Source organism: Orbicella franksi, chromosome 14, assembly GCF_964199315.1.
Source record: "Orbicella franksi chromosome 14, jaOrbFran1.1, whole genome shotgun sequence".
Classification (NCBI taxonomy): domain Eukaryota; kingdom Metazoa; phylum Cnidaria; class Anthozoa; order Scleractinia; family Merulinidae; genus Orbicella; species Orbicella franksi.
In genome coordinates, this window is record NC_138158.1 from 14,963,075 (window position 1) to 14,976,327 (window position 13,253).

A 13,253-nucleotide genomic window follows, 5' to 3' on the forward strand; every position below is an offset into this window, starting at 1 on the left:
TATGATGAGCATCCTGGATTTATTGCCATCCATGAAATCAAATGCTGTCTGCACCTTTTGGGAAGAGAAGAACAATGCAATTGATTGCTTGCTAAGTGAAAGCTCTTTAGAAAAGGTGAAATGCTTCGCGAAGCTAGTTTGGTTCCATTATTACCTAATGGTAGAAAACCACGTGGTCGAAAATCCAGACGAGATTTTAGTTGAAATTGGCCGTCAAGGGTTTACCGCAGTGACGTCCAGTCTGCATGAGTTTTTTATCGGTATTGATTTTTCATGGTACGTTTGTGCTTTATTTGATGCAACGGCAAGCACGCCACCACAAAGGGCTGTGGCAGTTCAGCTGGCAACTTCGGTGTACCGGATATTTTTGGAACAGTTGGTTTCTGTTGTAAAACAGCAACGACAGGAGGAAACCATCGATTTTGATGTTGATCAAATGAGTGGAGTAGGTAGATCAAAAGTACGGCATGTTGGTGGTTGGGCTGTGAGGAAGGTTCTGAATCGTTACAGAAAATACATTCAAGGAAATGTGTTTACGAAGTGCAGTTCCACTCTGGCCAGAGTTGAAACCCAGCAGATAGCTTGCCAATTACTTGAAGAGAACGTCATACGACCGTACTCAGAACTGGAAGAAAATTCAATGTTTCCTGACACGCTAGAAGTGACAGAAGGGAGACAGTACCGTGAAAGAGGACTGCTTCACATTTCAGACCAGGTGTACATTTTCTTTATGGAACTAGAGAAAAGGAGAGTGAAATTACTAAATTTACACATTTTGAAAAGTGCACGGGAAGAAATGGTGGAAATGGCCATGGCTGAATTGAAAGGCGATCATGAGTTGAAGACGAGCTGGATACAGTGCTTTGAAAATGAGGATACCTGTAAATACAAGGTAATAATTTGATTTCTTTATGGTATTAAAGTATATTCGTCCACAAAAAGAAAAAAAAAATTTTGCCCGAAAATAATAGCACGTGTACGGTTTAGCACGTGTAGCTTCATGAACGGTAGATAAAGACTGGAAACTAATAATAAACTAAGATGGCGACTCCCTTTTATTGGTGATCCGTAATATATAAATTACGAAATCCTTTTAATTAGAGGTACTGAAATTATTTATTTTAAATAAAGGCAATCTTTTTTGTTGTCAACAGGAACTTATTGAGAAGCTTCTGTCAGACATATTGCTGTACTATGTAAACATGGGGGCATGTCAGTTCCTGAGAGATTTTCGAAGAGAATGCCAAGTGAGGAAGAGTGCGGAACTACGGAAAAGAGTTTTGCAAAAGCAAAAGAGGAACAAAGAGAAAAGTGACAGTGTATCATTCCAGGTACTTCTTGAATTAGCAATTTGCTAATTTGTTACTCGAACAAACTTAATTTATTTTTTAAAAATAAATATTATTGTTTTATAGGGTTGTTCTATCTTTTTTTCTTCTTATAGGAAATTCTCCGAGACCGAAGTGACAACAAGAAAGTTTCTCATGGTCGTCTTGTTGCCTTTATTAACCAGCACCAAGGCACTGCTCCACTGAGTCGTGTGTACAGCAAATCACAGTTGGTTGCACTTTGTGAAGCGTATAATGTCAGGGTTTCTGCAAGGTCAACAAAGACAGTTATTGGTGAAGCCCTGCTGAATGCTATTACACAGCACATATTTGTTCCATTTACATCTCCGGTGGATGACAGAATTTTTCAGGTAGCAGAAAGATCAGAATCTGACGATGGACACATCAGAATCCGTTTATCAAGAGGTAAATGTAATGACATTAATTTAAATGGTAATGGTTCTTTTAAAGCTACTGACTGCAAGTTAAGTACTTTATGAGCATAAAATACTAGGCAGTCTAAACTGAAAAATGCAAAAACCAAATAAAGAAAGTCACTTTAGAGTCTTTTTTCCATTCATTCCTTCAATTGATGGCCTTATGTACACATTGGTGCTGTTACAAGATGCATTGCTCTTTGTACTAATGGTTGTTTGGCCCAGTCTGATGGAGTTCTGCGTTGATTGCTGCTGCAAGAAGGTGGGATTATCATTCTGGCCATTGCATGAACGTATCTGGCAGAAATGATTCTCCACACAGTCTTGATTTACAATCGCAGGTTTAATTACTGTGCCGGGGAATCTAGTCATCTTGTAATGGACCAGAGACTGGAATCCAAGGCACATTGATTGCAGATCAAACCACAACTTAGAAGAGATGAAGCTCTTGCTGCTTCCTTCAGTTTCATTGGGCCAGTGGCACATCCAGTTATAGAACTTGTTTAGCTTGTGAAGTCTTAGGTCCTCAGATGAATTGATGTAAAGCCTATCATTAAATAAGCTGACAATTTCGCTTGTGTGCTGAAGAAGCTCTATGACAGCATCCAAATCATCGCCATCATTTCCACTCTTTTTCAGGTGTTCCTGGTACTTCTGCAGAACACAGAGAAAGTGGAAATTTATACAATGAGTTAAGCATGTGTTGATGGAAGGTAATAAGAATTTTTAAATTGCTGGAAACCATTTCTGTGGCAAAAAACAAAAAATTTAAAAATTGTCTTTGGGTTTTTATATCAAGTTCTGATGAATTAAAAAAAAAATCGTTTAATAATAGCAGAAAGTGATGCATACCTGACAGATATATTTACCAGTACTAACTAATTGTTTTCGTAAGAAACAATATAATCTTATAGGCATATAATCAAACACGCATCACAACAAAATAATCACCTGCATTAGAAACAACATCTTGGCATCTATCATATCTTCAGCAAGTTTGTTTCTCATTATACTGGCTGAATCAAGGTCTAAGTGTTGGATGGTCAATTTCTCATGTAGTGGGAGTGAGAAGCTCTGCTGGTCCCAGTCAAAGGCACTTCTGAAATGCTTCCAGGTGACTGACTTGCCACCGATTTTGAGGCACCTGGGGTTCCCATTCTTATTGCTCTTGTAGATGTTATTCCTGAGTTTCTTTATGTTATGCTGTTGAATATATGATATTTTTGTTAGCCCCCAAAAAATTACTGGTGATAGCTGCTTTAATAGGTCTTGAGAGATTGTTTATCAAAACATGTTTATCTTAACTAGAAGACTTAATTATTGTACCAGGTGAATGATGGAAGTAAATAGAAAGGATTTAAATCCTCTTCTCAGTTTTCTCAATTCTCAATACATGTTTCGGAAACCCGGATAAGCTCCGGCCTGGTGGGCCACTAATGGCTCATATGCAGACTTAACCTTTTTAACTTACCTTTGGATCCATGATAAATATCATCGGACAACCAGTGTAAATGTTTGATGTTACAAACTTGTTATCACCAGGGTCCTTGTTCTTAAAATGTAATTTGATGAACTGCCTGTTATAATCTGCACCATCCAGCACACACCAGTATATCCTATATTAAAAAAGAGGCTGATAACTATCATGAATTCAACTATAATATTTAACCCTCTACAGTCTTTTAACCATTACCCGTACTTATCTTTCGACATAGTTTTCCCCCATCATGTGAAAGTTCTAAGTTGAACTTTGAAAAGTCTGACCATACACAAACATTCAACAAGCTAGATACAACCAACTAAACATGTGTGCAGACACATGTTTTAACCTAAGAAGTCCACATTCTGTTGCTGTATACTAATTGTCTCCATTTGTCTGGAAGTATACAGCTAAATGAAAAGTAACTGATTCACTTACTCAAATCCAATTTCTAACATCTTCAGGACTCCTTCCCAGAACAGATGGTACAGATCGCTGGGTGTGCAGTTTGCTGATGGCCATTGTGCAATGGGAAACCTGAAGCCACCGTCACTCAGGAAAACAAACTGTAACACATGCGTTGCAAGTTCTGGTTCACTGCCCTCACCTATAAATCACGTTAAAGTTTAAAACCATTGAGAATATATTTTATATTATTCAACATAATTTAAGGGAGAAAATACTGTTTTAATTGAAGGTCAGAGAGATTTTAATACAGGGCTTACAATATTAGCCTAGGTATATCTTTCTTAGTTAAGCAGAAATACAAGTTTTGGAAATTTCATGAAAAAATTGGAAATTCAACATTACAAATGTGCTGTGCAAATTTGTAAAATTTTAAAGAAAATCATTGATTATCGAATTCTGTAAATAATATGCCATTTACATGTGTTTGAAGAGCAAGTACCTGACAAAGTTCTCATGAGATCATGACCTTTCCCTAGGTCAACAAAGCCTACAAGCTTATGCTTGCCACCTACGGAGGTCATCTTTAGGTTCTCCTAAAGAAAGATTTGAAAGGAAAGATGAGATTTCTTCACCCAACTTATTGTAATTTAAACGATATCTCCATTGCATTGATTTGCTTTTTAATGTTACGTGGATCTTCATCTCATCAATTGCAAAACCACCCATGTAATCTCCTGGCTTCAAACCATTTTCTTGGGCAGCATTTCTGCACCACATAAGTACTTCCTCGTTCCAACCTGGAGTCTCTTTAACTTTGTTCTTATAACTTCTATAGTCATAGAGCAGAGTGAAATTTCAAATGTTATGTTCCTCCAAATAGTAATTAAAGAATTTCATTGTGAATTTAAATTGTATAATTACAGTCAGGGAAGGAATTATCAGTTAATTAATTACAAAATACACCTAACATATCGGACTGATTGTATGATGCTCATTCCTGAAGTTGCTAAGTGTATTTGCTTTCACAATTAGTTTTGGAGTACTCATGAGTAATCAAGGTATTTTTGATTGCATGGAAATTGTGTACGGTTGGTCTGAACCCCTTTGAGTACTTCAATGAAGCCTTGCCAAAAGAGGCACTAAATCACTTGTGTGATCAAAGCAATCAATTCAACAGGTACAATTATTAGGTGTTCCTCACCTTATTCTCCTATTGCTAGGTAGAATAATGAACTGTCGGAGGGGGTCTAGCACATGTGGGTTTTTGCAATAAAGATCCAGGCATAATCTCATGATCCTGCAAATATATACAAAATGAACATAAATAATCAATTAGTGACAGATTTACAACAATGAATTTGTTGATTTCAGGTAGAACCATCTTTCAGTCGTTTAAGCAAGCTGTAGTGAGTTTTACCACTTCATACTTGCCAATGTGGTTACTTATATCCAGTAATCTTTTACTGGATATAAAATTACTTTTCCACAAATTACATATTACATAGAAATTACTTTTCCACAAGTCAGAAAAGTGACCTCCCAAACTAAGTACTTTTGTAAAGGGGTCCTAAGTACTACCTTGTTATTGTAGCACGTGCAAGGATATCTCTTCAGGATAAACAAAGTGCTTATGTGTAGAGGGAATGTGGAATTGGAAGGGGGGGGGGGTAAGGGGGAAAGGGGTTTTGGTTTTAAGAGGTTGCCATGACTAACATGGAATTGTTCTATATTATATATTTCAGTTTACATACTTTGGATGCCATCGGTACGCATTTTTACTTTTACATCCTAGAAGATTCTGTTGCTGCTCCCATAGGCTAGCCATACTGTCAGGAACATTATCACCCACTCCATCAAACATCTTAGCAAAATCTGTATGGTCATCATGTTCCATCTCAATGCACTCGGCCTCGAACTTTTCTCTCCAGTATCGTTCTCTTTTTTCTGCATTTAACCTTGCTTGCCTCTCCAATTTTAGTTGTTCGGTAACTTCTTCCTTAGAGAGGAAGCGCTTGTTGGTGAAAGGGCTGATCACCCCATTTGTTTCTAGTTTTCTTTTCCGTATTTTTTTTCCAAATAGTGTAGGTTTTTGCAATTGTAGCAGCACTGCCCTGCCCTTGAAAGTATAGAACAGTTCGCCGAAAAAGCCCTGCGTTCTACAGTTTCTGTTGTTCTGTTTGTAGACAAATCAAAGAAAATACCACTTTCATGGGGGATCATGTTATGTAGAACCTCTCCATCCGTGATTGGCACTCCACAGCATAAAGTCGAGGCATCTATGAAGGCTAAAACTGATTCGATCCGTTTCGTTATAGGAGATTGCTCAAGATATTCTAACTGAAGGACCGTTGTAAGATCGATTTGACATCCATGGGATGTAAATACGATGGAGTAAGATTCAACTTCTTCAGCAAATTTCACCTCTGTCACCACTCTCTGTTTGCGGAATGACCAGTGTTCATATCTCGCGAAGGTGAAGTGTCCTCCCTGATCACTCACCACATGCCACCCGGTTTTTTGCGAGATCTGTTGGATTTCATCTATTGAATCATTTAAACTTGTTGATGATTTTCGCGTAAGACCTAGGTAATAGTTTTGTCTTCCTTTTCGGGAACCACGTTTGACGACCCTTACTCTATCACCCCAGATCTGTTTAATTAAAACGCCGAACAAACACAAACTTGCCGGACAGGCAAAGTTTTCCTTTATCCTTTCTCCTTCAGCTAGGATTTCCCGGACTGCTACCAGTTTACCCTCGCAGTGTTCGAAGTTTGATAACAACCTACAAAATATATGAACGGTTAACGTCTCAATCTACATCGAGATGGGGATAAATGTTGGCGTCGAACGTTGAGTATACTGCAAAACCTACCATGTCTTCCATTTCCACGATGAAGAAGTCATCGTTATGGCGTAGATCACTTTTTTGGCATAGAAGCTGAGATAGATTAGCACACTACTCAGGGAAATAATTAATTAGGTTTTACGTTTGAAATTTTGTAAACACGACACGACTTGATTTTGATTGGTCGGTGGTAACAATGCGCGTCTTGGTGGGCTTGTCAAATGAATCACGAGGGTACCCGGGGAGCATTTTGGTTTGCGGTTGACAAATCGTTGCTGACTACCTCCGGTCGGGCTTATTTTAGTCACCCAACGTACTATGCGAACCGCAAAAGTGTCCTAACTTTTGTGACACGGCTGTTTTCGACTTTGCGAGCGAAGCAATCTGGAAATAAATGTTTCGTAGCGAAGGCGTTGTGGACGGAATCGCGTAGCGAGTGAACTGACATGGAACTTCAACATCTCTTCTTCGATTCTACGGAGGAATTGAGCCGGCAGGGTTATTTTAAGTAGATTTATTCGCTTCGAGCGGCGGGCACTCCGGAAATCAGTGTCCGGCCTTGTCTTTCTTTTAGTAGTGGAAACCCACAGAACGATAACTCGCCGAAATCGCGTTAGATCGGCCTGAGGAGCTGGCAAACAACAAAGAACACAACACAGCAACAGGGTAAGTCGATTTTATTCACAAAATATCAGAATAATTGGCTTTTCAAGCAAAGCCGTTGCATTCCCATACAAACCTTTATAAATTCAAACCGTTGAAACACAACACCTCCACATACTGCAAGGCGGGAGTCATGTTTCGCGTGGTCAAATTCGGTCGTTATGTAATAGTACATGCCATATGTCACGTTAGCCTGAACGTTCGCATAAAAAGGAAAAAAAAAAAGGATAACATTGAGAGCTTGGGCCGCCTGTGCTCCAGTGCAAGTGGATTCGCAATGTTTGATTTGATTTCCATGATCCGTAGCACATTAAAGAAAGCTTCCATGATTATCGTTTGCTGAACAAAGACTCCATTATACTTGTCTCCATACCTTTGTTATGGTTGGAAGAATTTGCTTCAATGTTGGCATCTTTCCTTTGGTGATCGTTTTCGTATTTCATCTAAACGGCATCTTCAATTTCTGTCTTGCTCTTATGGAGAAATATCTGATTTGATCACTGCTGCACGTATACCGATGCAAAGCACTGTGAAGCAATTCATAGTTGTTTATATACTAGCTTTTTCTGCTGAGAGCAACACCGGGAAATGAACATGCAACATTCTCTCACGTTATACAAACAGACTTATTCCAACTCGAGCCAAATATAGTTCCTGAATTGTAAAGAGGCATTACACAATTTACAATGAAAAGCAGGGAAATAATTTCTCGTTGTAACAAGATGCCAAATTTAGGGAAACGAAATTTTAGATGTCTAGTTGAATTGTTCACCGCCGACCGGTTAGCTCAGTTGGTAGAGCGTGGGACTACCGTGCGGGAGGTCTCGGGTTCGAGCCCCAGACCGGACCAACACTCAGGGTCTTAAAATAACTGAGGAGAATATGCTGCCTTTGCAATGACATCTGCAAATGGTTAGATATTCTAGTCTTCTCGGATAAGGACGATAAACCGTAGGCCCCGTCTCCTGCATCTTCACTGTTATGGTCAGCAGGGGACGTTAAAGAACCCACACACTAATCGTAAAGAGCAGCGCACGAAGTTCCCGGTGTTGTGGTCTGATCTCTGCCCATTGTGCTGTTGAAATGCTCGGAGACATTAGCTGTTAAAGCTACTCTACAATCTGAGGGTAAATAAAGTATACTACAACTACTACTACTACTACTACTACTACTACTACTACTACTACTACTGCTGCTACTGCTACTGCTACTGCTACTGCTACTGCTACTGCTACTGCTACTGCTACTGCTACTGCTACTGCTGCTACTGCTGCTACTGCTGCTACTGCTGCTACTGCTGCTCTTGCTGCTACTGCTACTACTGCTACTACTACTACTACTACTACTAGTTGACCCTTGTGTTTTCCCAGTCTGCCCTGCTTATACAAAGTCGTTCATTATTCGGAATATCAGAATTTCAGTAGCGTTTTACCAGCACATTTTATTTTTTCGGAATAAACTGCTGTCGTGAAGAATTTGGAATGTCGAATTTAAGTAATATTTTGTGCAGAGCTTCACCATACGAAGCATTTCAAAACACAACTGTTGTCTGTGAGCAAAATTTGTAAGAGGTCGATGTAATTTGAGAATGAGCAGAAACAGAATCTTTGAATTCGCACGTTTCGGCAATTTTGGTTGTATTTTAAAACAGAAAAGTTAACGGTTCCTGACCGGTCAGAAATTAGCTTCGCTGTTATCGTTTTATAAAACCAACTGCTACAAAGCTAACGAAACAAGCGAATTTGATTGCAGTTATCATTATGCTGGTTTGTACGCCACTGACGTGGTCATGTTTCAAAACAAGAAAATTATCAATCCTTCTTAGTTTTTACTTTCATAAAATTTAAGATCTTCAACAAGTCATGAAAAAGTGCAATCTTTATTTTGGTCCCATATATTACTCAACTCTAGAATTCTGAGTTTTATTTAATCTACAACAAGATTTTTTGTTTTTCAAAAGATAGTAACACAACTACTGCTCGGGTGTATTAGTATTACTCTACGAGTAAAATTCGGTCCGATTTGACCTGATTAGACGAGTTTCTGTCGCGTTATTAAAGTGCACCTAACCCAAAAATTGTTTTTTTGCTAGAGCGAATCTACTTATTATTTGAAATAGTTCTGCGAAAAAATTTTTGGATTCCGTTAAATCCTCGATTTTCTGTGCCACGACGAAATCTCGAAAATAGCTCCAAAACACCGCCATTTTGTTTCACGACCGAGTTTGAGGAGAATGGGTCCAGCAGCTCTTGTGACGTCTACCCAGGAAGGTTGGATATCTCATTTCCTCTCATTTCCTTCAGGATGGTGCAATACACATTCGAAAAGTGCGCAGAAACGTCTTCCAGAGGTGCTATCGGCTGTTGCAGCAATATTCCAGATTTAAAGAAAGATATACTGTACAATTTACTGATGATTATCGGCTAATGGTGCAATAAAGACGTAAACGATGGTTGATTTTGTCGAACCGAAACAAGCGAACTGAATCTGTGAGAATCATTGAAGAACTCTCACTGGAATTTGTTCCGCAGACTTTCGAACGCTATTTCCATAAATTTTCTGCTTAAAGCTAACCAGCAATTTGTAGAAATACCACCGACAACCTATATCTTCCAATCCCGCAGTATTTATAACATAACCGGCAAAGTTGTGTGATCCGGTCATGATCAAGAAGCATTATACTGATACGTAAATAGATCGCAACTGTACGCCGCTAACCAACACTTATTTCTCTTTCGATTTAGATGAAAGTCGAAGATTAATCCTCTAGAATTACATGATAACAAAATTGTTAGACTCACAGAGTTTTTCGAAGGTTTGGAAATCAGCAGTGTGACAAAGATTCTGTGCAATAGCGTCGAAAATATGACCACGTAACATTATCTGCGGACCGCTTAGGGAACACATCCTTTTCGCTTATCCGACGAATTTCACTGCAAACCTTGAGAACAATTTACATTGGTTATTTGGAGTTACGACTTAAAACGTGTGACAATGTGAAATCGGTAATTGTATGAAATGTTTCCTTCCGCCTTGCTTCCCGCAGCTTCAAAAATACAGGTCCAAACAATACGATTTTCAATCGATCGAAGCCAATGTTTTGGAGGTCATCAAGTCTCGAAAACTGCAACACGTACGTCGCTCTTATAAACATGAAGCATTCAACTGAAAGTAAAACACAAACTGGATTTAACAGAACCTTGACAAAATTCATTCTTGGTAAGGACAAATGTAAACGGGCTATAAACACGCGTGGGAATCTTATGTTTAGTTGATGAAATTACCATCCAAAGCAGTCCTTGAGTTTTCTTTCCTGCTGTTCGTTTGCCTGCTCCTCCACTTTGTATCTAGCTTTCCATTCCTAATATACAAGCAGCTCGTCCGCAAAGACGTCTTCCCCGTCGTCGCTTGAAATATTGTAAATTGCTCTCAAAGCTCTAAGCAGTGAGTTCACAGTTGTCGAACGTGCTCGATTGAAGTTTATTTCGGAGCCTTCCGAATCGAAACTTAACTCTGACTCCAGTGACGAAAAAGAAATGATTCTGAGACAAAACTTGGACATTTTAGTCCCAAAATACATCGGAACGATTAGTTTTGCATTCTATTTTCTCCAGCAAATACAGTGAGTTGACTGAGGCGCTATTGTGTTTGGTTCCTGGGTAGACGTCATCAGGTACCGCCGCCCCAGACTCCCTAAAACGCGGTCGTGAAACACTTAATCGCGACTTTGAAAGGGCATAGAAAATCGAGGATTCAACCAAATTCAAAAATTTCTTCGCCCAAATGCTTCAAATAAAGTCTAGATTTGTTTTAGCGAAAAAAAAATTTTGGGGTTAGGTGCACTTTAAGATTGCCTGCTTTTAGTTACTGGGGCTGGGATCAGACAAGTCCAGAGATTACAATGAGCCGATTAAAAGTGCATTTTCTGCGAATTTTGAGCAAACAGGTATAAATCACAAGCATTAATTGTAGGATATGATCAGTATCTTCTGTACTTATCTCAACACGGGGCAGATCAGGCAAGAACAAATTGTGTAACATTACATTTCATTTATAGCACGAGAGCTTATCATCGTGTAACGCTACGTGCGTTAAATAAGGAAAGAAGTTGAATCACTCGAAGACGAATCACCTGGAATTTATTCTCCCTGACTGGTTTTAGATTTCCAGGATATCAATATCTTTTCAACCCATGAAATAAGGTAACTTACAACAGATTTAAGATTAAAGATCGCTTTTTTTTAACACAGTGCCGTGTAAACATTCCTAAAATGCAATTCTAACCTGTGTTACAATCTGTTTTTGGACACCTTTTGATAAAGGGTCGTAAATACCTGAATTCAACCCTGACATAAAAAACTAATATCTAATGCGCACTTTCCGAGAACAGGAAAACAGGAATAAACACAAAAATTAATATTCAGCAAAGGTCAGATCGTGCCAGATCGAGCCTAATCGAAAGTGAAAATGCGCGCCTGTTTTCTTTAGCCAGCAGTTACATTCGCATTATACTTGCATTGCACTTGTTTGGTTCAGTAGGGGATTTCTTCCTGACATGAGGCTGCTCAAAAGGCCTTTAACTACTTTGAGTTTCAGTTAAAGTGTTTCATGTATAGGTAGACACATGAAGAGAGTTTCATAATAGAACTTGTAGTCTGTATGCAAAATTTGCACAAGTTGGATTTATTTTTAAGAACAGCAGATTCGCATGCTTCGCTACTTTTTTGTCGTCTGAAAAAATATAATAGCCCAATAATTCAGCCCAAAACAATATAATAAACCACAGCACGAAGCTCGGGGGAATAAACCCCACAAACTCGGTAGTTATTTCCCAGAGCCTCGTGCTCTGGTCTATTGTTTTAGGCTGAATTTTAATATATCGACATTGGTCTGTTGGATTACGGTTCCTTGCACTGCACTGTAAATCAAGAATACAGGCATACATGTTCTTAGTGTAATGAGCAATCTTATGAAAGTGCAAGAAGTTATTTAAAGGTTTTCCCTACTCCTGTTATTTTCAAAATCAGCTTTGAAACTGCTCGTACAATTTGAGAGCATTTACAAAGATCCCACGCCATCTAAACCCTTCATTATACTTTTAACCTCCCTCAAAAATATTATGTTTGTGAAATGTTATTGATTTGACAAGAGATTGTTTTGACGTGTTCGAAAAGCGTGGGAAACTGACTTTTTCTATTGTTAGTGGTTGACCTTTTTGGTTATCCAGACATCTCGAGACCACAAATCATTCAAGTTGTAGGCAGTTATTAGCATAACGCTGTATTTGATATTTTACTTTCGGTTTCAGTTGATTTGCAGTTTCCGGCCGGAGCCATTGGCTAGCATTACCAAACGAAACGATGTCAAAAGACTCAAGTCTCATGAGATTAAACACAGACCGATTGTAAGTACCTGCAAATTTCTACAGGGACAAATTTTAATAAATTGTTGGTAGAACTCCGCGGATTTAACCAATGCGAGAGCGATGAAGAACGTGTTAAAAAGAACAAACCCAACGGATATAACTTGATATAATACTTACCGTGCACATTTTTACTTTCACTTACAGTTGATTTGAGATTTGCATTGGAAACAAAAAATACTCTAATGAATCCTGAGATGTAACACGACCAATTTTTAAGTACATTCAAGTCATTTATTTCTGTGTCTCTGGCAGGAGAACAGAAAATTTCAAGTCATATCATTTTTGAAATTGATTTACCTGTTGAAAGAGAATTAGTTCAGTCAATTGTAATCCAAGTTTACAGTAGTAGGTAGTTATCTCTGCTCCCGTGCAAGTGGATTCGCAATATTTATTTGATTTCCATGATTCGTAGCACATTGAGAAAGCTTCCATGATTATCATTTGATGAACAAAGATTCTGTTATACTTGTCTCTATACCTTTATTATGGTAGGAAGAATTTTTTTCAATGTTGACATCTTTCCTTTGGTGATCGTTCTCGTATTCCATGTAAACGGCATCTTCAATTTATGTCTCCCTTGTTTAGAGCCAGGAAAGGTCTGATTTGGTCACTACTGAATGTATACCAATGCTAAGCACTGTGAAACAATTCATAGTAATGTTTACAA

At 38.5% G+C, this 13,253-nt stretch overlaps 2 protein-coding genes, 1 long non-coding RNA gene and 1 pseudogene across 4 annotated transcripts in view; 1 reads left to right on the plus strand and 3 right to left on the minus strand.

Moving 5' to 3' along the window:
• LOC145467471 (uncharacterized) overlaps positions 1-13,253 on the minus strand; it is a 39,769-nt gene that overhangs the window by 15,296 nt on the left and 11,220 nt on the right. The window lies entirely within an intron of this gene.
• On the minus strand, positions 1,883-3,882 carry LOC145468636 (uncharacterized). The gene is made up of 2 exons (XM_081452354.1): positions 2,717-3,882; positions 1,883-2,419 (listed from the first exon to the last, which is right to left on the minus strand). Exons 1-2 carry the CDS (start codon positions 2,771-2,773, stop codon positions 1,883-1,885), a joined length of 594 nt encoding a protein of 197 aa, XP_081308480.1. The 5' UTR covers positions 2,774-3,882.
• Positions 5,318-6,591, minus strand: LOC145467388 (uncharacterized; annotated as a pseudogene). The gene is made up of 2 exons (XR_014042048.1): positions 6,526-6,591; positions 5,318-6,435 (listed from the first exon to the last, which is right to left on the minus strand). The product of XR_014042048.1 is annotated as an uncharacterized LOC145467388 (transcript).
• On the plus strand, positions 9,113-12,800 carry LOC145467504 (uncharacterized). The gene is made up of 3 exons (XR_014042076.1): positions 9,113-9,220; positions 11,011-12,565; positions 12,731-12,800. It is a non-coding gene; the product is annotated as an uncharacterized LOC145467504 (long non-coding RNA).